At 34.5% G+C, this 25,090-nt stretch overlaps 1 protein-coding gene across 1 annotated transcript in view; it reads right to left on the minus strand.

Annotated features, from left to right (window-relative positions):
* LOC100920095 (meprin A subunit beta-like) overlaps positions 1-25,090 on the minus strand; it is a 60,155-nt gene that overhangs the window by 23,852 nt on the left and 11,213 nt on the right. The window contains exons 5-9 of the mRNA XM_031946673.1: positions 22,443-22,560; positions 15,349-15,527; positions 7,002-7,220; positions 5,639-5,791; positions 320-535 (exon numbers count right to left, since the gene is read on the minus strand). Of these exons, the coding sequence (XP_031802533.1) occupies positions 320-535; positions 5,639-5,791; positions 7,002-7,220; positions 15,349-15,527; positions 22,443-22,560 (885 nt within the window). The remainder of the gene's footprint in view (positions 1-319; positions 536-5,638; positions 5,792-7,001; positions 7,221-15,348; positions 15,528-22,442; positions 22,561-25,090) is intronic.

Genomic DNA, 25,090 nt, shown 5'->3' on the forward strand with positions numbered 1-25,090 from the left:
TCATTTGATCCTCATAGTAATTCTGTGAGAAAGGTGCTATTATTATTCCCATTTTAGAGATGAGGAAACTAAAATTTACAGAGATTAAATAACTTGTCCAGGGTTATATAGGAAAGACAAAATAAAAACAGAAAGCCTTAGACCAGATGATGTTAGAGTCCCCTTCAGCTGAAAATCTCATGCTTATCTCAAACCATCAGAAAACCAAAGGCCTAGCATTATAAAGGGGACAGCCCCTGACAAGTTCTATGAGGGGAAGCAAGGAACTACAGGTCTCAAGTCAAAGCCAAGCTTAATTATCCAATGATAATTCTCATACCTTTTATTTCATGCATTAGAATAAGAGAGTCATCTTCATAATCTGACATATATTCCCTGACATAGATCTTAAGCTTGTCATCTTCATTACCACTGTTGTAGTAATAAAACTGCAAGCACTGAAACCCTCTCTTGGGGTAAAATATTCGGCTTTCCAGGATTGCCTTTCCTCCAACATTCACAGAGCTGCTGTTGAAGTGCATAAAGAAACCACAACCTGAGAGGGACAAAGCAGAGACTTGAGACTTGAGATCTTGGGGCCAGAAGGGAAATTTCTTTTGTTTAATTTGATGATAGTTTAATTTGATAATAAAGGTACAGGTGGCTTGTAACTTAAAATAATACATGAAACCTTGATAAGCTTAGCATGTGTATGTCTGGTATGTGTACTACAGTCTCAAATATAACCAACTAAAAATACCTCACTGAATCAATGCTAAGTTAAATATTAGTTGACAACATGCATGTGAAAAAAAAAAACAACACAATTACAATAGTGAAATAATCTCCTTTTTTTATGGCTCCATGCCTAACCACATTTGGCAAAAGGGGAAACTGAAGAACAGGAAGACTGAATGGTTCAAACACCATTATGTCATTCCAAACCCTGCCAAGGCAGCCAGGCATTCAGTGGGCAGGTTCAGGGGCTGTACTGGTAAATATTTAACTATGAGATTTAAGGAGGAAACACCAATATGCACAAAAGGTTTTTTTTTGTCTTGTTTTGCTGAAGCAATTGGGGTTAAGTGACTTGTCCAGGGTCACACAGCTAGGAAATGTTAAGTGACTGAGGCTGGATTTGAACCTAGGTCCTCTTGGCTTCAGGGCCGGTGCTCTATCCAATGCACTACCTAGCTGCCCCATGCATAAAAGACTTTTAAGTTTAATCTACATGATCTTAAATCTAGACAGCAACAAAACAAAAAATAAAGCCCTGATTTGGAGTGTTTGATATTTTCTTAAGCATGAATGTTCACACTGAAAATTTGGCTCCAGGTTGGAGATCCTTCCAGATCTATAAACATAATCTTCTATTCCTTCCCCACTAAGAAAAGAGATGCTCCATGGAATATTCCCCCCAAAGATATATCCAAAAGGAATAAGAGAAAAGAAGAAAGGAGACCAACTGAGGTTATGGTCTCATTATACCAGTTAATAAGTAGTTTCCACATTGGAAATTAGTATGGCAGAAACTAGGCACTAACCTACCCATTACACCATATACTAAGATAAGGTTGAAATGAGTTCATGAACTAGACATAAAGAATGAGATTATAAATAAATTAGAAGAACATAGGATAGTTTACCTCTAAGATCTATAAAGGAGAAAGGAATTTGTGACCAAAGAAGAACCAGAGATTATTATTGATCACAAAATAGATAATTTTGATTATATTAAATTAAAAAAGTTTTTGTACAAACAAAACTAATACAGACAAGATTAGAAGGGAAGCAATAAACTGGGAAAACATTTTTATGGTCAAAGGTTCTGATAAAGGCCTAATTTTTAAAATATATAGAGAACTGACTCAAATTTATAAGAATTCAAGCCATTCTCCAATTGATAAATGGTCAAAGGATATGAACAGACAATTTTCTGATGAAGAAATTGAAACTATTTCTAGTCATATGAAAAGGTGCTCCAAGTCATTATTAATCAGAGAAATGCAAATTAAGACAACTCAGATGCCACTATACACGGCTTAGATTGGCAAGGATGACAGGAAAAGATAATGATGAATGTCGGAGGGGTTGTGGGAAAACTCTGACACTGATGCATTGTTGGTGGAGTTGTGAATACATCCAGCCATTCTAGAGAGCAATTTGGAACTACACTCAAAAAGTTATTAAAATGTGCATCCCCTTTGACCCAGTAGTGTTTCTACTGGGCTTATATCCCAAAGAGATCTTTAAAAAAGGGAAAGGGATCCACACGTGCAAAAATGTTTGTAGCAGTCCTTTTTGTAGTGGCTAGAAACTGGAATCTGAGTGGATGCCCATGAGGTGGAGGATGGCTGAATAAGTTGTGTATATGAATGTTATGGAATATTATTGTTCTGTAAGAAACGACCAGCAGGATGATTTCAGAGAGGCTTGGAGAGACTTACATGAACTGATGCTGTGAAATGAACAAAACCAGGAACTCAGTATACACAGCAACAAGAAGACTATACAATAATCAATTCTGATGGATGTGGATCTCTTCAACACTAAGGTGATTCAAACCAGTTCTACTTGTACAGTGAGGAAGAGAATCAGCTACACCCAGAGAGAGAACTATGGGAAATGAGTGTGGACCACAACATAGCATTTTCACTCTTTCTGTTGTTTGCTTGCATTTTGTTTTCTTTCTCAGCTTTTTTCCTTCTTGATCTGATTTTTCTTGTGCAGCAAGATAATTGTATAACTATGTGTATATATATATATAAATATATATATTAGATTTAACATATATTTTAACATATTTAACATGTATTAGACTACCTGCCATCTAGGGGAATGGGTGGGGGGAAGGAGAAGAAAATATGGAACACAAGTTTTGCAAGGTTCAATGTTAAAAAATTACCCATGTATATGTTTTGTAAATAAAAAGCTTTAATTCAAAAAATAAGATGTTTTCAATTAAAAAAAAAAAAAACAAGTAGTTTCCACAATTGCATATACTAAGATTAATTCAAGCAAAGTATTTGAATATCCTCTCAGGAAATATAAATGTACTTTAATTCTGAGAATTACAGAAATAGTGATGGTGAATAAAATAAGGAACCTTTGATAGTCTGCCCTGACTGGCATTCTTCCTGAATTCTTGAGTCTTAATAATTAATTATGATAATGAAAACAATAATAGCTAACATGTATATCATGTTTATTATGTGCTTTGCACTGAACTAAGAACTTTATAGCTATCTGGCTTGGCCTGTATAGCAACTCTTGGAGATAGGTGCTATTATTATCCTTATTTTACAAATGAAAAAAGTGTTATAGTTATCCTTACTTTCAAATGAGATAAGCACTATTATTATCCTTACTTTACAAATGAGATTTTTTTAAGTCACTTTCTTAGTACTACATAAATAGTATGCATTTGAGGCCAGATTTGAACTAAGTTCTCCCTGACTCTAGATCAAGTGCTCTATCAACCATACCACATGGATGAGGCAACTAGGTATTTGAAGGAATAAGAAAAGAGTACACCAAAAAATTTTGAGATCTTAAATTGAAATGTACTTCACATTCCATGTAGTCTAGCTCCTCCATTTTATATATAAGAAAAATGGGGCCCCAGAGGATTAAGTGAATTTCTAAAAGACAAAGGTAGCATTTGAACGTGGGTCATTTAACTTCAGGTAGGGATTCCCTTAAGTTTCATCCTCAGGTGCCAATGCACAAATATATCTGATAGATATCTTTTCCATAAAATTTCTGTTTCCCCCATCCCCAGAACATAAAAACAGTTTCACCTCTTACTTATCATATTCTCCCCCCACCTACCCAAAGATCATTCTATGCGAAAATTGAGAAAGAAAGCTCCCAAAGTTTAGACCCCAGACAGGTTGTAAAGAAGTAATTATTAATGACTTTATAAGGGAAAGAACATTGCCTCATCAGCCAGAGAACACAGATGCAAATTCCACCTCTGACACTGAACCTATGATCTTGAATATAATATCTGCTCCTCAGTATATTCAAAGGGCTGAATAAGATGAACTCTGGGACTCTTTCTAGCTCTGAATTCCAAGTCCTAGGATTTTGTGTCTCAGTACCTACCCTGACCATGTGGACTAGTATAACAACACTAAATTTTAGCATCTGGTTTTACATGTTTGTTACCAGCAACAGAGATGTCAAGTGTGAGATTAGCAAAATTTTAAGACCAGTTTGGTCCAAACCAAACTGTAAAGAAAAATGTGCAGCACTTAGAATAAATGGGATGTTATCTGCCAAGGTTTTTATGTTGCTTTGATCTGAAAGGTTCAGAATTTTCAAAGAAGATAAAACATATAGTTGAGGAAGAGACAGATAAAAAGACAGAGGGGAAAAGGAAGAGGGAGAGAGAGAGGGAGGAAGGAGGAGAGAGACACTGAGAAGGAGGGAGGAAGAGAAGAAGAGACAGATACAGAGACAGAGAGGGAGAGAGGGAGAGAGAGAGAGAGAGAGAGAGAGAGAGAGAGAGAGAGAGAGAGAGAGAGAGAGAGAGAGAGAGAGAGAGGCAGACAGAGACAGACAGAGGCAGAATCAGAGACAGAGACAAGGAGGCATATAGATTCAGAGAGACTGAAAGACAGAGACAAGAGATTGAGAAAGAGAGAAAGACAGGTTCATTTTTTCCCTAGGAAATTTCATCTAATCAATTTCTCCTTTTTTGGTTCTAAAGGATATAATAAAATATTTTGTGAAACTGCAAAGAACAGAACAATTTCATCTACCATCCATCCTTTCTCATATATTCCCTTGTTGCTTGATGTAAAGAGAATTGCTGACTTAAATGGTCCAGCAGGCAACTAACTCCAAACCCTCATTGTCCTAAATCTAAAAAGCTCCTTCCCTTTGCCCTGCCCTGTTCCCTTCTCTCCTTCACACTCAACTTATCACCAATATGACTCATGAGGAATGGGGAGAATCCCTAGCCACTCACACCTTTCTAAATTTCCTACTACAGCCTAGGATTTGAACTACAGACCAAAAATCAAGAACTAAAAATCCACCCTTCAGAGGAAACTGAGAATTGAGGAGGTTTCGAGACATATTCAAAGTGAAATCACAGAGATGCATTCCAACTCAGAGTCCTACTATGCCAGAATCATCATCCTTTCCATCTCACCAATGTCCAAACTCAGTCAGCTATTACAGTTTCAAAAAGGTAAGAGAGAATTCTTTAATCATTTTAATTTGCTACAATGCCAAGGCAAATTTCCAATCTTCTCAGTATAAATCCGAAACTAGATAAGAAGCCTAATAATACTGATAGATCTAAGAAATAAGATCCCATTCTTCCTTTAGATAACATTTAGTCTTTCCCATTAGAGCATGAGCTTGGTGTAGAAAATACAATTTCTTATACTGGAAATCAAGGAGGCCCCAACAGGCCTCTGGCACTGGTTTCCTGTGGGATGCTGGGCTTGTCACTTAGACTCTATGAATGCCAGATTCTTCATCTGTAAACTGAGGACTTTGGAATGGATGGCCTCTGAGGTCTTAACAGCTCTGCATCCATAATCCTAGAGCATGACTAAACTGGTAAAGATAAGTGCTAAGAGGCTTGCTGAAGAAAGCAAGGAAAAGTATGTAAGAGTCAGCTGGTCCCACTTCTAATAATTACCTTTGCACTTGCCCAAGTATGAGTGATCAGAGTCGGGCCCACCAGACACCTGTGAAACCCTCTGCCAGTCACCATTATCCTCTGAGCTTTGAATCATACCGCAGATATTTTCCAGTTCAAAATCACATGAGTCCATAAAGGTTTTGGAAGAAGCTGAAAAAAGCAAAAATCATTAAATGTCTCTAGTCAAGAGGTAAACTATTTTTAGTTTTTAAAATAATTAAGTTAAAGAATGCACTGAAGGGAAAGTAGAAACCAGCAAGTCATGGACAGTTCTGGGAGGGTTCTGGGAAGCTCTGATACCAGCCTACATAAACAGAATAGAAAGGAACTCAGCATGTTGGCGTTGCAGCCAGAGTTGGAGATGTTATTAAAGGAAATGTTGAGTCAAGGTCTACTTCCTTCTATCTTCCTGAAATTACTGAGCTGCCTGAACAATAGTCCAGCTTCTTCCATCTCTCCTCCCATACATTTCATTGTCCTTCAGAAACCTGTATGAAAAATAAATCCTGATGCCAAATTGATATTTTCAAGAGCAAATGTAAATCCCCACAAAGGATCACATATGTCTCCAATCAGGAAAAAGATCTATTTAGAAGGAAAATATCATTGAAACTTCCTTGTAGCCACACAGTATTTAAGGGAGTCAATTCAGTTTAGTGACTAGAAAGCTAGTTTAGAAATCAGGAATATCTATGGTCAGGTGCTGTTTCTATCATATAGGGGTTGTATTAGTCAGCCTAATATTGATTGCCAAAAAGCACCTCTTAAAGGTGTTATACTAAGCCCTGGGAACACAAAGAAAGGGGAAAAAACATAATCCCTGATTTCAAGTGTAATGAGAATTAACCCTAGGCAACATCATTAAGCCTTTCAGTACCCCATGGCAGTACTCTGAGACCCTAATTTATGAAGTAGACTTCAGGCTTTATGTTGGAAGGGAGAATTTTCCCCCTAGGAGTAAGCCAATTAAACCTCATTTCAATAATCATGGTCCAATAACAGCTTACAGTTATTTGGTGATTTATATTTTACACAGTCTTCTTCACAACAAATCTGTAAGGAGACTGGTAAAAATATTACCTCTATTTTATAAGAAAGGAAACTGAGGCAAATGACTTGTTCAAAAGGGCAGAGTTAATAAATGGTACAGCCACAACTTGGTTCTTGATTTTCTGATTTCAACTCCTCTGTCCCAGACTGCCTTCCTAAAACACCATGCTGCAATTTCATTCTAATTGTTCTTCCCTCGTTTTTTATTATGACTACATTTTTCCTAGTTGCAGGAAACTAGCAGGGTGAATTTCCCCCCTCAAAACAGAAAAAAAAACAGTCGCTCTTCTCTAGAGAACAAGATACTTACAGCAGTTGTAGAGTCGACTCAATTTTTCAATGTCATAATCACTGAGAGCTATTCGTTGCCCAATCACATCAAGGAACTTATGTTCCTTTGGTATAATTGTTGGTTCTGTGTCTTTTTGGAAGGCTTGTTTGCTGTAGTGCATCAGAGATGTGTAATCATAAGGAATGTGCAGGGTGTTTATTTGCGTATCATTAAAATAAAGGAAATTCATCTCTCTGCCTAAAATAAAAATAATATATATGACATAAAATAAAACATAAATATTAACTTTTAAAAGCCTATTATTTATGAACGTTTGGTTATCTTATAGAAAATTGAAAGCAGCTGTAAATAACATTTTCTTACACTGTTCAGTTTTGTACATATGTTTGAATTTATCAATATAAGGTGGTCCCAATGAGGAAATTCTTCCTACCGGTGCAGATCAACAACTTACATCTAATTATGGAATTAGAGAGTTATTTGGGAGCACTAAGAGGTTTAATGACTGTCCTGAGTCATAGAGCTAGTATGTATCAGAGACAGAGCTGAAAAACAGGTCTTCCTGACTCATAGACCCATATTCTCTACACTGTCATGTTACATGGTACTATCTGGCCTGATGTTTCAAAAATGTGTAGTATGCACACATATTTCATATGCAATATGACATAAAGGTATTTTGCTTAACTGCAATTATTTTGTTTCCAGGGTTCAGCTTTGAGTAGAGTTTCTCAAGTGTAAGAGTTGTCTTTTTGCTTTTCTTTGCTTTGCCAGAGCTTGGCACAGTGTCTAGCACATAATAGGTGTTTAATAAATGTTTTTGATTAATTGAATGTTGTAGAGAGTAACAGAAGTTGTAGTAGTGTTATGCGAGTGATGCCAAAAAAGGGGAAAAGAAAAGAAAAAGAAATAAAATTGATTAAACATTTTTATAAAATATGAAGAGAATAGAACGAAATTAAGAAAGGAACATAATCAAGAACAATGTTTTTCCTATTATATTAAATATGATGTATACTTTAAGAAAACAAGCTATACATGATAAATTCATGGCTTCATGTGTAATTCTCTTTTTGATCACTTTGAACATGAATATTTGTATATTTATTGATTATCAAGTACATAATAAAACTTTAAATTGTGTGATATACATATATTCTGGGACTAAATAACTGCAAAGGATTTTCAATTAATTATTTCCTTTGACCCTTGATCATCCAGTGGCTTCATATAATAGAATACATATATCTATTCCATAGATGAGAAACCTAAAGCTGAGTGAAAAATAGCAAGGACCCATTTGTGGGCACTGGCTATAAATCGGCATCATTTGTAAGCTCTTTACCCAATTCTGGATCAATTCCAAGTCTGTGATTATTACCCAATTTTTGGTCACAGTTCCAAAACTGAAAGGATTCCTTGGAATTGCAAGGAAGCAAAAACTAATTCTGAGTAGCAATTCAAGAGCAGAAAGCAAGAAGGGGCCTAGGTCCTGGTTACAATTTGAGCAAAGAAGGGTATCATAAGGGAGCAAGGACCTTTCTTGGATAAGTGTAAACTAGACAAAGAGAACAGGGCACATAGGGCAAGGAATTAGGATTACAACCAAGAATCATCTATGGAGCAAAACTGAGTTTAAGCCATCAAGGGAAGGAAATAGACATTCAATGAAAAAGAAGACTTTCAAGCATACCTGATGGAAAAAATTAGAGCTAAAGAGAAAATTTTATTTGCAAATACAAGAATCAAGTGAAGCACAAAAAGGTAAACAAGAAAGAGAATTTACAGGGATTCAATAATGTTAAACTATTTGCATTCATTCCTGAGAAGATATAACTGTTAAGAATTTTTCTCATTATTAGGGCAGATGGGAATATAGATAGAAGAGACAGGTGAATTGAATATGATGGGATGATATCTAAAAAAAAATAAAATTAAAGGGTGAGAAAGAGGAATCACTGGAAAAAGGGGAAAGGGAGAATGAGAATGTAGTAAATCATCTCACATAAAAGGTGTGGAAGAGTTTTTACAGTGAAGGGGAAGATGGGAGAGAGAGGAGAAGCACTTAAATCTTTTTCTCATTGGAATTAACTCAAAGAGGAAGTAACATACACACTTAGTTGGGTACAAAAATCTTTCTTCACTCACAGAGAAGTAGAAAAGGAGGTAGATAAAAGAAGAGGGGAATGATAGAAGGGAGGGCAGATTAGGAGACAGTATAGTCAAAATTAAAAGACTTTTGAAGATGGATAAGGTGAAAGGAGGGAAAGGGTAGAATAAACCAAGGAAAAGGGAGGAACAAGACGGAAAGAAAAACATAGTAATCATAACTGTGAAAAAATGTACTGAAATTTTTCTTTTGGTAGAGGTCTCAATTCTCTATTTCCCAATTGATAAATGGTCAAAAGATATGAACAGGTAGTTTTCAGATGAAGTAATTGCTTGGAGAAATGTAAATTAAAACAGTGTAAAGTTATCACCCTTATACCTATCAAATTGGTTAATATAAGAGAAAAGAAAAACGAAAAATGTTGGAGATGTGGGAAAATTGAGTTACTACACACTATTAGTGGAGTTATTCACTGATCCAACCATTCTGGAAAACAATTTAAAACTTTGCTATAAAATTATATATGCCTTTTGATTCAGGAATACCACTACTGGGTCTGCATCCTAAAGAAATAAAAACAAAACAAAAAAGTAAAAGGACTTATAAGTACAAAAATAGTTATAGTAGCTCTTTTTGTGGTAAGAAAGAATTGGAAATTGAGGGGCTGTCTATCAATTGGGGAATAGTTAAACTACTTATAGTATAAGATTACGATAGAATACTATTGTGGTATAAGTAATGATGAGCAGAATGTTTTCAGAATAACTTGGTAACTCTTATATGAACTCATATAATGTGAAATGAGAAGAATCAGTTATAACACTGTACATAATAACAGCAATATTATACAATGACCAACTGTGAATAACTTTACTACTATGATCAAGACAATAATCCAAGACAATTCCATGAGATTCATGATGAAAAGTGTTCTACATCTTCACAAAGAGAACTGATGAATTCTGAATATATATTTTATATGTATACATATATATATATATATATATATATATATATATAGGAAAAAGAGGTGGAAGAAGAAGGAAAAGGAGGAAAGAGGAGGAGGAAGGGGGAGGAAGAAGAAAGGAGGAGGAGGAAGAAGGAAGGAAAGAAGAGGAGAAAGAAGGAAAGAGGGAGAGGGAGGAGAGAGGAAGAAGAGAGGAGGGAGGAAGAGGAGGAAATAGGAGAAGAAAAGAAGAGGAGGGAGGAGAAGGAGGAAAGAGGAAGGAGAAAGAGGAGGAAAAAGATGGTGAAGGAGGAGGAAGAAGAAGAAAAGATGGGATACAGGAAAATTCAATTAGTATTCATATTTATGAATGTGAATAGGATGGACTGACTCATAAAATGGAAACAAATAGCACAATAGATTAAAAACCTAAATTTATTGTATGTTAGGTTATTTATTAACCTACAAAATTAAAATAATGGGTTATATCAGAATTTAGCTGTAAAAATATACAAGTGGGAAACCTCAACTTTCCCCTCTTGGAACTATATAAATCTGATCATAATATAAATAAGAAGTTAAAGAGATTAATAGAATTTTAGAAAAGATAGATATGATGGACCTCCAAACTTAGTACTGAGTGTGAATAAAAAAAGAGTATATCTTGTCTCTTGGATGTTCTTAACACCTCCATAAAAGTTGATTATGTATTAAAACATTAAAAACCTCACACACAAATGCAGTGAAACAAAAATATGTTTGCATTTGCAAACCTTAATGCAATAAAAATTACATTGAATAAAGGACCTTAGAAGCACAGATTAGACTATAAAGTTATTGAGGATAGGATCATTTTCATTTAATAAAATCAGATCTTAACTACTAGAGAATTATTAACTGCTCATGGGTAGACTAAGGCAATATAATAAAAATTCAATTCTACCTGAATTAATTTACTTATTCAAAAACATATTCAAACTGCCAAATAATTATTTTATAGATCTAGAAATAACAAAATGGGTCTGAAAGAACAAAAGATCAAGAATGTAAAAGGAATCAATGAAAAATAGTGAAAGCATCTTAGCAGTACTAGATCTCAAAGTTTATTTACAAAGCAGTAATTATCAAAACAATTTTGTGCTGTCTAGGAAATAGAGTAGGTAATAAGTGGAACATATTATGTACACAATATACACAAATAAATGGCTAAAGATTCAAGTTTTGGGGACCAGAATTGAATATTTGACAAAAATTGCTAGAAAAACCAGAAAACACCCTGGGAAAAACTAGGTATGGTTCAACACCTTACTCCATACACCAATATAAGATCAAAATTGGCACATGATTTGGACATAAGGAGAGCTATCACAAGCAAAGTAGAGGAGAGTAGGAAAAAATTATCAGATCTATGAATAAAGGAAATAAGGGAAGAGTTTATAACCAAACAAGATGGAAAGGATCATGGGAGGTAAAATGGATTTTTGTAATTATAATAGATTTTGGCAAAACAAAAACAATGCAGCCAAAATTAGCATAAGATTTTAGGAAACATTTTTTAAAATGTACAGCAAACTTCCTGGATAAAGGCCTTATTTCTCAAATATGTAGAAAATAGATAAATTTACAAAAGATTCATTCTCCAATTGGTACATGCTCAAAAATATGACAAATTATGGAGGGAATATGAAAAAATAGATACACCAACATTCTGTTGAAATTGTAAATTGGTTCAAATATTCTGGAGAACAATTTGGAATTAAACCCAAAGGACTATAAAACTGTGTATTCCTTTTGATTCCAAACTATCACTATTAGATCTGTATCCCAAAAAGATCAAGAAAAAAGGAAAATAAGTTTTATATACAAAAATACTTTTTGTGTTGAGCAAAAAAAAGGAAATTGAGAGGATATCAACTACAAAATGATTGAAATTATGGTATATGATTGTGGTGGAATAGTAATATATTGTAAGAAATGATGATGGATATGATTTCAAAAATAACCTGGGAAGACTTATATAAACTGATGAATGGTAAATAAGCAGAATTAAGGGATTATTGCAAACAATAATAGTTATATCATAATGATAACTTTTAAAAATAACTATTTTGTAATACAATGATCCACAATTTCAAAAGTCTCATGATGAAAAACATTATTCCACCTCTAGAATGGGAACAAATGAACTCTGAAAAGTAATTGAAATAGATTTTTTTCAATTTATTTTACTTACTTCTCTCTCTCTTTTTTTTTTTTTTTTTTTTTTTTTTTTTTTTTGCAACAGGAGTAAAATATAAATATGTGCTAGCTAGGTGGTGCAGTGGATAGAGCACCAGTCCTGGAGTCAGGAGGACCGGAGTTCAAATCTGATCTCAGAGACTCACAGACTCAGATTCCCACTTCCTAGCAACTAAGCAACTTCCAAGTGACCCTGGGCAAGTCACTTAACCCCAATTGCCTCAGGGGGGAAAAATATATCATATATGTTTTTCATAATTTCACATTATAATGAATATCTTACTACTTTCTTTCTCAAATGGTAAGGGAGGGTCTGGAGAGAGAAATTTGGAATTCCAAATAAAAGATAAATGTTAAAATATAAAATAAAATTATAAAACAAAAAAGAGAGAAAAATACAACTTAACATTTAAAAGTGAGTGAAGAATTGTGTAATTTAAAAGTCAGCCACTCTACCAGGACTTGTAGTCTATTGATAGCCCTCAAGATTTCAGAGGGGTCTATCATATCACAAAGAGGATTGAAGTAAGAACTTTAGTAGTGACCAATATTTTTAAAATTATTCACATTTAGAGAAAGAATCAAGTTTGCTCAGGATCTTAAATTCTGTAAAAAGTGATTTGATAATCTCAAATGAAAATCGAATGTGAAATTTTTATCAATTTTAAAATCAGATTCTAAATATTTTATGAGATGGTACGGCATTCTTAACTTATGTGGCATCCATATCAATTGAAAGAAAGATAACACAGAAATAAGACAGGGACAATCCTAAATCACCAGCCTGCAGCTTAAAGTATGTCCTCATTGTACATATTCTTTAGAATGCTGATCCTTTCACTTAGCATCAGTTCATGTAAGTCTCACCAGACAAGAAAAAAAAAAAAAAAGGAAATAAATAGAATGCTGATCCTTGTTCTCTGTTACCTACTAGAACAGTTTCCCCTGATACCTGCCCAAGAAAGACAAGAATATTGCCACATAGTGCAGTCCCATTAAATTATTTACTTAGTTAATATTTGCATTGCATATAGTATAATCATTACATAAACATATAATATTTACACTCTAAATATATTATACCAGAGTAAATATGTTAATATGCTAGCTTACAGATATATAGAAAACAATATAGTAAAATGGAAAGGTCTATAATTAGCTTCAAATTCTGGCTTTACCATTGTCTAGTTGGTATATGACACTGAACAAATCTATTAACACTTTGAGATTCAGTTTCTCCATCTCTCTACACTGCTATCAAAAAGATGTTTTTCCTAAACCTCCACTGTCTTGATAATTTTCAATTTCCCCAACAATTTCCTTGCTACCCACAAATACCTCTGTCTCACCCTCATTTGATCCATCCAGCCTCACTATATTTGACATCTCTCATATCTCTCTTTCTATTTGTAATTAAATTCTTATAAATTCTGTTTCCACTTCCTTTCTTCTCACTTTTTTCTTAACTCTCTGCAGTCTGGCTTTTGACTCATTAAACTAAAACTACTCCCTTCTAAGTTAATTGCCTAATTAATCTTAATTAGCAAATCCAGTGGCTTTTTCCCCCTATTCCTCATCCTTATTGACTTCTTCAAAGCCTTTGATGCTACTGAGCATCTATCTTCTCCTTGGTATTCTGATGTTGCTCTCTCTCTTGGTTTGCTTCCTGGCTATCCTACTGCTCCTTCTTAGTCTCCATTCCTGGAATATCTTGCAAATAATGACCACCAATGGTGAATGTCTCCCAGAGGTCTAATCCTGGTTGTCTCCACTTCTCCCTCTACTATCACACTTAGTGATGTCATCAGTCCATATGGGTTTAGCAGTCATCTTGAACAGATGATTCCTATACCCAGCTTCCTATTTCCTCACGATCAAATACAAAATCCTTTGTTTGGCTTTTAAAGTTTTTGACAACTTGTCCCCTTCCTACTTTTACAGTCTTTTTATTCTTCATTCCATACAAACTCCAGTTCTTTGATAATGCAGGAAAAAAGGTCTTCTTACTGTTCCTTAAACATGATACTAAATCTCCTGATTTTGTCCCTTCTCACTGGCTATCCCCCAAGCCTGAAATGTTCACCCTATTTATCTCCATCTTCTGGCTTTCCTAGCTGTCTTTAAGATTCAGCTTAAATCTTACCTTCTATAACTGGCCTTTTACCCTTGCCAGTACCTTCTCTATAAAAGTATTTTCTACTTAAATTGTATATATTTTTCTCCCTCCCTCCCTCCTTCTCCCTTTCCCTTTCCTCTATCTTACCCACAGATGCTCTTAAAATCATTTTTTCTTTTCTTTTCTTTTGGACTTCTGAACCCTCCCAAATTATCTTGGGGTTCATTGGTGAAATTTCTTTTTTAAGGATCATGCCTTAAACCCAAATCAATCTGATTCTCATTGATTGGCCACCATTAGGTCCTAAGCAAGCCCCATTTCTCATTGTTTGCGTCCTTGTTGACTCAGATTAAAAGTAAATAGCAATCATTTCTGCTTTGGCCAGAAACCCTGAGCTTCTTCCCCTCCCAGATTTATTTATTTAGATTTTTTTTGAGTAGATGAAAGAAGATTCTTTGCCTCAATTGCTATCTAGCCTTAAACACTGAATGGGCGCAGCTTCTGTCCACCTGAGACCTGATGAAGACCTTAGCTAAAAAGGCCAGGCTCTCCCAAATGTATCCAGCAGGGCCATTTCCAGTTATCTAAATCTATATCTTGCCTCTGGAGAGAAGAGTGAGCCAGGTGACCTCGCCCAGCCCTCCCTCACTTAATCCAATTCACTTGCAAGTCACTTCATCCCCTCCCCTATGTCATGGTCCTCTTCGAGAATGAAGGACCACCAACAACAACCTTTTAGGTAAATTGTTGTTTGCATGTTGTCTCTCCCATTAGAATATGCACTCTGTGAGGACAGATACAATATTTTTAAATTTATCTTGGTATTGATAGTGTTTGATACAAAATAAGTGCTTAACAAAACTAGTTTACCTAATAATGACTGAAAGGAAACATCTTCCTTCTGCTTCTAGTTCCACACTCTCATAAAAAATTTAAACAAGCAAGAAAATCATACCTGGCAAAATGTTGTCCTTCATTATTATAATGTAGTCATCTCGATCTGAACGGGACTGCTCATGCACAAATCCCAAAGCATGTAGAAACTCATGTTGAATTGAACCTATTTTGTCACATTTGAATCCTATGGAAAGTAACTGCTTGCCAACATGACTATTTCCTACTGTAGAAAAGCACCTAAAACCAAGACATAAAGTAGTAAAATGAATGACATTATAGCCCAGATTTTTTTCCCCAGGTCTTTAAGCTTCAATTCAACCTTTTGTGATGTAGAAAGAATAACAAATAACAGAACTAATCAATTCTAGCTTTATCTCTTCTCCCTACTTCTGTTCAGGCACTACCAAAGGAACTGACAAATAGTAAATTCAGTGAAAGAAAGATAGAAAAAAAAGAAAGAGAAGTAATGAAGAGTCCCAATAATCCACAATCTAGATTATTAACAGCAAAGTGATTGAGAGGTGAAGAGAGAAAGAGAAGGAAATTTAATTAGTGAAAGTTTTCTGAATGCAATTGCTCATAGCAAAATGTGATTGTGTCACAATTGGCACCTATGGAAAATGTCTCTTTGTAAATGTGTCTATTTCTTATTGAAGAATAGTCCCAACAAACAAGATAAAAAGAATTAAGATGACTGACTTCATGGTATTAGTATAATTGACATTAAATTCAAAGGATACATAACTTCTGGAGATTATTCTAAGAGATATGATTATTTGGTGTGGTTAAACAATGATGCTCAAAAAGGAATTCACAGATGCATTAGCAATATGAACAGAGGTGAACCAGAGATCAGTATAACCACGAAAGGGAAAACAGCAGAGGAAAGCCCAAGAGTTGTAGAAAATCTATAGCATAGACTGGAAAGTAAATTGCAGTGATAGGTATGGGACTTGTAGCTTCCAGACTGAGTCAAACCTAGTGACCAGATTCAAAAGTTCCCAGCACCCTATCCTGAGATATCAAAACATGAAGATCGAAGGCTCTGAAGATTAAAGATAAATGAAAACCTATAATCTGCTATCTGTGATGTGTGTAGTAGTATAGACACAATACCTGGAGGTGGAAGTCCGGAGAGTAAAACAGGAGAAACGGACTAAGATCAAGCAGGGTGGACTATCCCAACAAAAATAGAACAGGAGATAGAGTGATGGTCCAAGCCTGTATTATAGATCCAGAAATACCCTCAAATCCATACTACAAGGAGAAAGTAGCTCTATAACAATTGCAAGCAGAGATTCAAAAGAAGAATGAATTTTCCACAGTGACCATATAAATATCTAGGAAAAATGAAGAAAGAGATGAAAAATGAGATGAAAGTTCTGGGGGAATGAACTAGAAGAATAAATATGCTGAAAGAGAAAGGAATAAATTATACACATAAAGACTCCCTAAAAACTAGAATATGTGAAACAATATCAATGACTCCAGGAAACAACAAAATTAATAGAGCAAAATCAAAAGATTATTAAAAGTAGAAAGAAAATTAAAATTTCTTATTTAAAAACTAACCTGGAAAAAAAAGGTCAAAGGGGATAATTTTTAAAGCTTGGAAACTTCATTTCAAGACATCATAAATAAAAACTGCCTGGTTTATTGACTGACAAATAAATAATAGATGCAAAATATAGAAGAGACAGAGATTTTTTTACATAGCTATATTATGGATTTGTGTTGATTAATTGTGTATTTGTTGGAAGAGTTGATTTTCTTTTTCACTTTTCAATTGGTAAAGGGAGGAAAGGAAAAGAATCATTAGCAATGATGATGTCAAGGAAAAAATAGAAAAGAAAAAAATTAAAAAGAGAAGAACCATTAAAATATTTAAAAGGCAGAAAGATAAATAATAAGATATATAGAAGGAAGCACAGACAAACTTTCTTGTTTAGGTATTGAATATAAAATTGATAATGATATAAAGTATTGAATTTAATATGTACTTTTTAGAAAAGCAAGCAATGTGAAATATAAATTAATGGTTTCATATGAAATTCTATTTTTCTGTTCTATTTTATATATTGACTCACTTGATTTGTTTGGGTTGGTTTTTTTTTTTGGGGGGGGGGATTATGTTAAATTCAGAATACAAAACTATATGTATAATCCAGATAGCAGGGAGAAGTCAGGAGCTCTCCTGAGCTCTCCCAAATCTCCCTCAGAAACAACCTTAAATCAATCTTCTAAAAGGATTTTGGAGCAACAAAATCCACAAAAAGATAAGAAACCATTTTTCAGCACAAGATAACTTGGAAATACTTCAGAATGGGTCTGTCTTACTTGGGTAAAAGGGGATTGAACCCAGCACAGACAATGTCCAGGAAAACAAACAGGAGATTCTTATCCATCCAAAGCCCCACAGTCCTGACTCAGCAGACCAACAGTAAATCAGGCCAATTGTGAAGCCTCCAGCCCCAGTACAACAAGCAAATGGTCAGGTCCAGTGCCCACAGAACTACCCTAGTACAGTGGGCTAGCTGCCATTCTCAGAAACCCTGGCACAGAAAAACAGTAATCAGACCCCTCTCCTCTCCCAAGGGCAAGAAGCTTGGAACAGTGCCCGTGTATCCCAGTAGCAGAACTCAAATTTTAAAAATAAGTTTAAATAAAACAAACAGAAAAAAAAAGCCCTGAAGAAAAACTATTATGGTAACAAGGAAGATCCAAACACAAACTCATTCAAAGCCTTAAAGTAAATATAAAGTGGTCTCAAGTCCAAAACTCTGCTTGGAAAAGCTCAAAAAGGATTTTCAAAATCAAGTAATAGAAGAAATTAGCATTCTATAAAAGAATTATGAAAAGGAGTCAGCAACTTGGAAAAGAAAGCACAGAAGTGAACTGAAGAAAACAACTCCTTAAAAAGTAGAATTGGAAAGTGACAACTCATCCAGAAATCCTTCACAACTAGTTTGTTTTCCCCACTTTTGATTTCTTATAATTCTGTATCACTGTACCACTTTTATACTCTAATATTATGTGTTTGTACTATAATTTTTTTTAATGCTCTATGAGGTCAGTGAACCACACTAATCTACCTAAATATTGCAGTGTTTGCATATACATACTATACATGGTATAGTGGAAATAGCAATGGATTGGAAGCCTCTGATTCTAGTTGGGTTATCCTGGGTAAATGCACCTCACTTCTGAGCCTCCTTTCCTCATCTGTAAGACTGAAATAATACTTTTAAATACCCATTTAAGGGGTTGTTGTAAGGGAAGTACTTTGTAAATAATAAATCATTTTATAATGTATGTTTTTTTTCCATGCTAATATAATGCTTTGCTTGTAAATGTCCCTTGTGTGTTGAAATATAATTAAAATTAACTAAATAATATTTTTAAAGTAGAATTGGACAAATGAGAAGGAAGGTACAAAAGCAAATTTAAAAAATAATTCCTTAAATAAGAGAATTGGACAACTAGAAGCTAATGACTCTATGAGACATCAAGAATCAGTCAAAATCAAAAGAAAAAAATAGAAAAAAAAAAAGTAAATCCTTCTTAGAAAAACAAACTGACCTAAAAAATAAATCCAGGAGACATAATTTAAGAAAAATTAGATTACCTGAAAACCCATGATCAATAAAAGAGCTTGGACATCATCTTTCAAAAAATTATCAAGGAAAACTTCCCTGATATCCCAGAACCAGAGGGTAAAAAAATAGTCATTGAAATAATACACTGGTTACCTCCTGAAAGAGGGATTCCAAAACAAAAATTCCAAACTGAAACGTAGCCAAAATCCAGAAAAAGGAGAAAAATATTGCAAGCAGTTAGAAAGAAATTAATTAAAAAAGACAAGGATAGAAACTATATCTTGCTAAAAGGTACCACAGACAATTGAATAAGATCAATACTAAAAATATATGCACTAAGTGGCATAGCATTCAAATTCTTAAAGACAAAGTTAAGTAAATTACAGGAATAAGTGCACAGTAGAATTATATTAGTGGGGGACCTCAACCAATCCTCTCATAACCTAGATAAATCTAGCCACAAAACAAACAAGAAAAAATTTAAAGAAGTGAATAGAATTTTGGAAAAATTAAGTATGATAGACTCTTCTGGTGAAAACTGAATGTGAATAGAAAGTAATATACCTTTTTTTCTTAGAGATACATGGTACCTACACAAAAACTGACCATTTATTACATCATAAGAACCACATATTCAAATGCAAAAAGACAGAAATATTAAATGCATCATTTTCAGATCATGATATAATAAAAATTACATGTAATAAAGGGCCATACGATAGATCAAAAATTAATTGGAAACTAAAGAATCTAATCCTAAAGAATGAATGAGTCAAACAACATATCATAGAAACAGTTGATAATTTCATCCAAGAGAACAAAAATAATTACACAATGCACAAAAATTTATGGGATGCAGACAAAGCAAATATTATATCTCTAAATGCTTACATAAATAAAATGCAAAAAAGGAGTTCAATGAATTGGGCATGTAATTTTAAAAGTTGGAAAAAGAACAAATTAATCATATCCAATTAACCAAATTAACAATTCTGAAAATCAAAGAAGGGATTAATAAATTTGATTTTTTTTCTTTTTTGTTTTGTTTTGGCTTTTAAAATTTTTTTTTCTTCTTTCACAACATGACTATTGTAAAAATATGTTTACATGATTGTACATTTGTAACTTATAGCAGATTGCTTGGCATCTTGGGAAGGAGAAATGGGAGGAAGAGAGAAAAATGGGAACTCAAAATTTTAATAAAAATGAATGTTAAAAACTATCTTTACATATAGTTGGAAAAAGTACTATTTCAAAAAAAAGACTACAAGTAGTAAATAAAAAATATTTTAGGAAGTTCCTAGTATAGAATCTTGCACATTAAAGACAATCAATATTTGTTGAATAAAATGATTAAAGTAACTCTAACAAAGCAAACAGGGACTATGATGTCTAGATTTTAGGAAAACATTTAATGAAATGATATCTTGTGATAAAGACAGGTTTGAACTACATCAAAATACTGTTAAAGTCAGAACAGGTTGAATGGTAAAATGCAAAGAATGGATATTAATGGTTCAGGCTCAATTTGGCAGGATGCTCCAGAAGAGGGACTCTCTACTGAAGCACCTTGGGGATTGGTCTGTGATGTTTAATACTTTTATCAATAAGTTTTTTGAATAAAGATAAAGATAGGATGTTCATTAAATTTGTGAATGAAAAAGGAGAAATAATTAACCTACTGTACTAGATGATATTCAGGATCCAAAACAAACCATCAAAATTCTTCCAGAACAGAGCACTGGACTTAATGGTGATACGATTAAGTTTAATAGGGATAAATGTGATGTTTTATATTGGAATCAAAAGAGAAATCAGTTTCACAAGTAAAATGGGTTTGGGGAGTGATTATACAGAAGTTTGTCTAAAAAATATTGAGGATTTGAGAGACTTAAATTTCACTTAGGAGTATGAGATGACTAACAAAAAAGTATATTATATCTTGGATTACATTCAGAAAGGCATAGTTTCTAGAGAATCCAGCCAACAAGAATGGTGGCATTGAATCTATTTCATATTAGGAATTATTTTAGCATGGAGAAGAAAAGATTCATGGAAGATATGAGAACTGTGTTTACAGAATTGTGGGGTATCAAAAAAAGGAAAAGTACCCCAGAATGTGAAACTGGAAGCAATGAGAATATGATGCAAAGAAGGAAATTTAAGTTTCATATCAGCAAATTTTTTCTAAGAATTAAAGCTTTCCAAGAGTATAAAGTATTGCTCAGTTTCCTGAGATAATGGGTTGCTCTTCTTTGAAATTCTTCAAGAAGAGACTGAATGTCTAATTAGCAAGTGTATAATCATAGAGATTCTGCTATGGGTTGTATTAGGAAGCTGCAGAGGTCCCTTCTAGCTCTCAAATATTATTTTGAAAATATAATTTTCAAATTATATAAAGAAAAAGCATCTCAAGACTTGGGGAGAGCCTATACAAAGACAGGGAGACTGGATATAGAATACTACACCGAAGGAAGGGCAATCGGACCAGTTTGGTCAGAATATCATATTCTGATTTGGGGTAATAAGTAATAAACCTGGAAAGATAGAGAGTAATACAGAGAAGTAGAAAATTATATACATCACCAAATGTGGCTATCAGATAGACAACTTTATTGAGTTGGAGGAAGGAGGTGGGGAGGGAGGAAGGGAAGGAAGGAAGCAGGAAGGGAGGGAAGGGAGGAGAGAGGGAAGAAAGAAGGGAGAGGTGGAAGGGAGGGAGGGAGGAAGGAAGTGTTGGAATCTTTACAAAGTGTTAAGCCATTGGAGTTGATTTGATCTTAGAAAGAGATATTTTGGGCCAGAACTTGAAACAAGGTACTAAGTGGAACTGATAGAACAATGCTTGTGTTCACACCTTTAGAGAGCTCATAAGTATCTAAGTACTCAATGGAGTTCACACGAGAATTCAGGGCTGGCTTAGTCTGAATTCATACCTCCCTTGAAGTTCTTAGGACCAGAGAGCACTCTGGGAGATAACCCAGAATAACCCAGAAGGAAGGAAGGGAGCAAGGAAGGGAGGGAGGAGGGAAGGAAAGAAGGAAGGAGGGAGGGAGGGAGGGAGGAAGGAAGGAAGGGAAGGAAGGAAGGAAGGGAAGGGAAGGAAGGGAAGGGAAGGGAAGGAAGGAAGGGAAGGGAGGGAGGGAAGGAGGAGAGGGGAGGGAGGGGAGGGAGGGAGGGGAGGGGAGGGGAGGGAGGGAGGGGAGGGAGGGAGGGAAGGGAAGGGAAGGGAGGAAGGAAGGAAGGGAAGGGAAGGGGGGAGGGAAGGGGAGGGAAGAGAAGGAAATAGGGAGGGAGGAGGGAGGATGGGAGTTGACACTACAGATGTTTGGAGCTTAAAATATTGGACATACACATATAATAATCCTCGAATCATTTTTATTTTTTTTTCCAAATTAGAATTGATCTATTGCTTGTAACCCTGAACTGTTTTCCATGCACAAGTCAAACATTTGAACCTCATAAAGATCAGGGCCTGATCAATTGCTTTGATTTACAGCATCCTAGAGGACTTCTGTTGTCAGGAAATTTTTATAATGTCATATCTTTCTCTTACCCGTTTCCTTGGTACACTGAAATATATTCCTCTTCTCCTTCCCACGGTTTGAAGTCAATGCAGGTTTTTAAACGGTAGCGTTCAAATGCTCTCAGGATAACTCCTTTAGCATTCATTTCTGAAGAAAAGAGGAAACAAAAAACAGTACCTATTAAGTACCAATAGGATCCTGATTTTAGAGCTGGACTTTCCCCCACTCTATGCTAAACTCTGTCTCTCAAGGGCCACCAATAGCCAAATCCAAAGGTCCTTTGTCCAGCTTTAACTTTCCTGGGTGCTCTGCAGCTTTTGACACTCTAAATGGCTCTTCCTTCTTTACACTTTCTCTTTCTTTAGCTTCAGAGACACCAAATGCTCTTAGTTCTCCTACCTCTCTAATCTCTCTTTCTCCTTCTTCTCTACTTGTTCCTTACCCTCATCCTAATCCTTTAACATGGGTATTCCTCAGCCTCTTCCCTTCTTCGGCAGACCCATTCAGTTCCATGACTTCAGCTTCTGTCTTCTCATTATGAGATCTAGCTTGTATATCGTGCTTACTTTGTGCCGGGCACTGTGCTAGGCATTTTCACTATTATTTCATCTGATTGTTAATTGCAATGAAGGAAAATGAAGAAAAAGAGATTAATTTGCCCAAGATCATATAACTTGGACCTGAGGCCAAATTTGCATTTTAAGTCTTCCTTATTCTAGGCCCATCTCTATTTCCTGAGACAACTAATTGTATATACACATCTTTAATCCTAATTCCTCCTCTTAATTAAAAACTCATTATCTCATTTTGTAACCTGGATGTTATCCTTGATTCTTCATACTCCTCTGCCTCTGAGTTCTAATCACTCTGAAAAGTAATGGTCATCTTGATACTTTTTAATTTTAATAATAATAAATTGCAAAGAAAGTGCCAACTTGTATTGACAAAGGGAAATTTATCATCTAGAAGTTCTCTATGCTAAGGAAATCATACTTCCAGTCCTTATCTCTATCTCTGTGCTGTCAGTTCCACTTCCAAAATATGTCTCAAATCTTTTCTCTACTCTACTTCTCTACTCTATTACCTTCCCAGAAAGGGAAAAAACCATAAGCATTTATTTATGTGTGTCAGCCACTATGCTAAATACTTTACAAGTATTTTTCAGTTGATCCTCACAACAATCCTGGGAGGAAGGACTATTATTATCTCTATTTTACAGATGAATATTATTTTGTTTAGAATTTTATTAAGCTCAGTTTGCCTCAGTTTCCTTATCTTTAAAACCAGAAATGATAACAGAACCTGTCATTGTTATGAGAATGAAAGGAAAGCCAAGCACTTTGTCAATTCTAGCTTTACTATTTTTTTATTTTTATTAAAATTAAAAAGTATAAAGGTGACTGGAATGAATGATTGCAGACATGCTGAGAAAAAGAACGGAATATTGAAGCCTTTCAATGTTAAATTCTCATCTCCAGCCTACAGAAAATGTCAAATTTTCCGTCATTTCTATCATTTAGTCAAATGCCTTTTCATTTGGAAGTGGCCCTGAGTTTTTGAAAGTTGGAACAATGGAACAATGTGAATAATGGAACAAAGTCCTGGCTTGTTCAAACAAATAAGAAAACATTTTAATGCAGTCCTAGAAACAAAATGTGTTTTTCCATAGACCATTCTAGCTGAATATAGAGGGGCTCATCACTACCAAGCTAGTAAGTAGACATGGCACTTCATATACAAAGTGACTCTTTGTCCTAGACCAACCCTTTCACTTTCTCCATTGGTGGTGATGCAAGTGAAAAAAAAAAAAAAAACAAGGCAGAGGCTGAAAATAATCACAGCTTTAAGTTAGTCTATAAACTATTTAGCTCTTGGTAATCTAAATAGGAGACTTTGTCCATGATCAGTGAGTAGATAGATTATTAGAAGAACTGAATATCACTATGAATCAAACTAGAAAATGTAAATAAGTCTCAGGTAAATAAAATCCTCCTTAAAAAATCCAGAAGTTAGTTAGCAATTGATATCTTTGTTAAACAGAAAGACTTGGTAAACAAAAATAACACCATTTTAGAATATAAATTCATTTACAAAACTTTACAGAGCCAAATAGCATAAAATAACACAGTGAAAAGCAGTGGAAGGGAAAACAAGCCCCAAAAAAGCTTCCCATGAAACTTAACTAAACCCAAGATTAATTAGGAAGTAGGACAGGGTAAAAATTTGACAATATTTCTATAGTGTTGCACTCTTCATCAACAATGGATCCTAACATCTCAGTACCCAATGAATTATTACTCAAGAAAATTAAACCATAAAGAGTGGTTGCACCAGACTAAATATATACAGAAGAAATTCATGCTGAAGACAACATTTTAAAAGCACTAAGGAACTGATTTTCAATGTTTCTCAGATGAGAGAGAATACAAAAAGAAAAATGGAAAAATTTGATAGTATTACTTCCTTCCCCAAAAAGCAATTAAAAAGATACTACTAACTACTAATACTTTCTAATCTTTATTAAATATTTATGAAAACTATGTGCCTTGATTTATGAAAAGCTATGCCTCTTGGTGATATCTTTATTAGAAATATATGAAATGGGAACTGGCAATCTTTCATAGATTATTTCCTATGATGAAACACACCTCCACAATCTTAAAATATATGGAAAGGC

The sequence above is a fragment of the Sarcophilus harrisii genome, chromosome 1 (genome assembly GCF_902635505.1).
Source record: "Sarcophilus harrisii chromosome 1, mSarHar1.11, whole genome shotgun sequence".
NCBI classification, from domain to species: domain Eukaryota; kingdom Metazoa; phylum Chordata; class Mammalia; order Dasyuromorphia; family Dasyuridae; genus Sarcophilus; species Sarcophilus harrisii.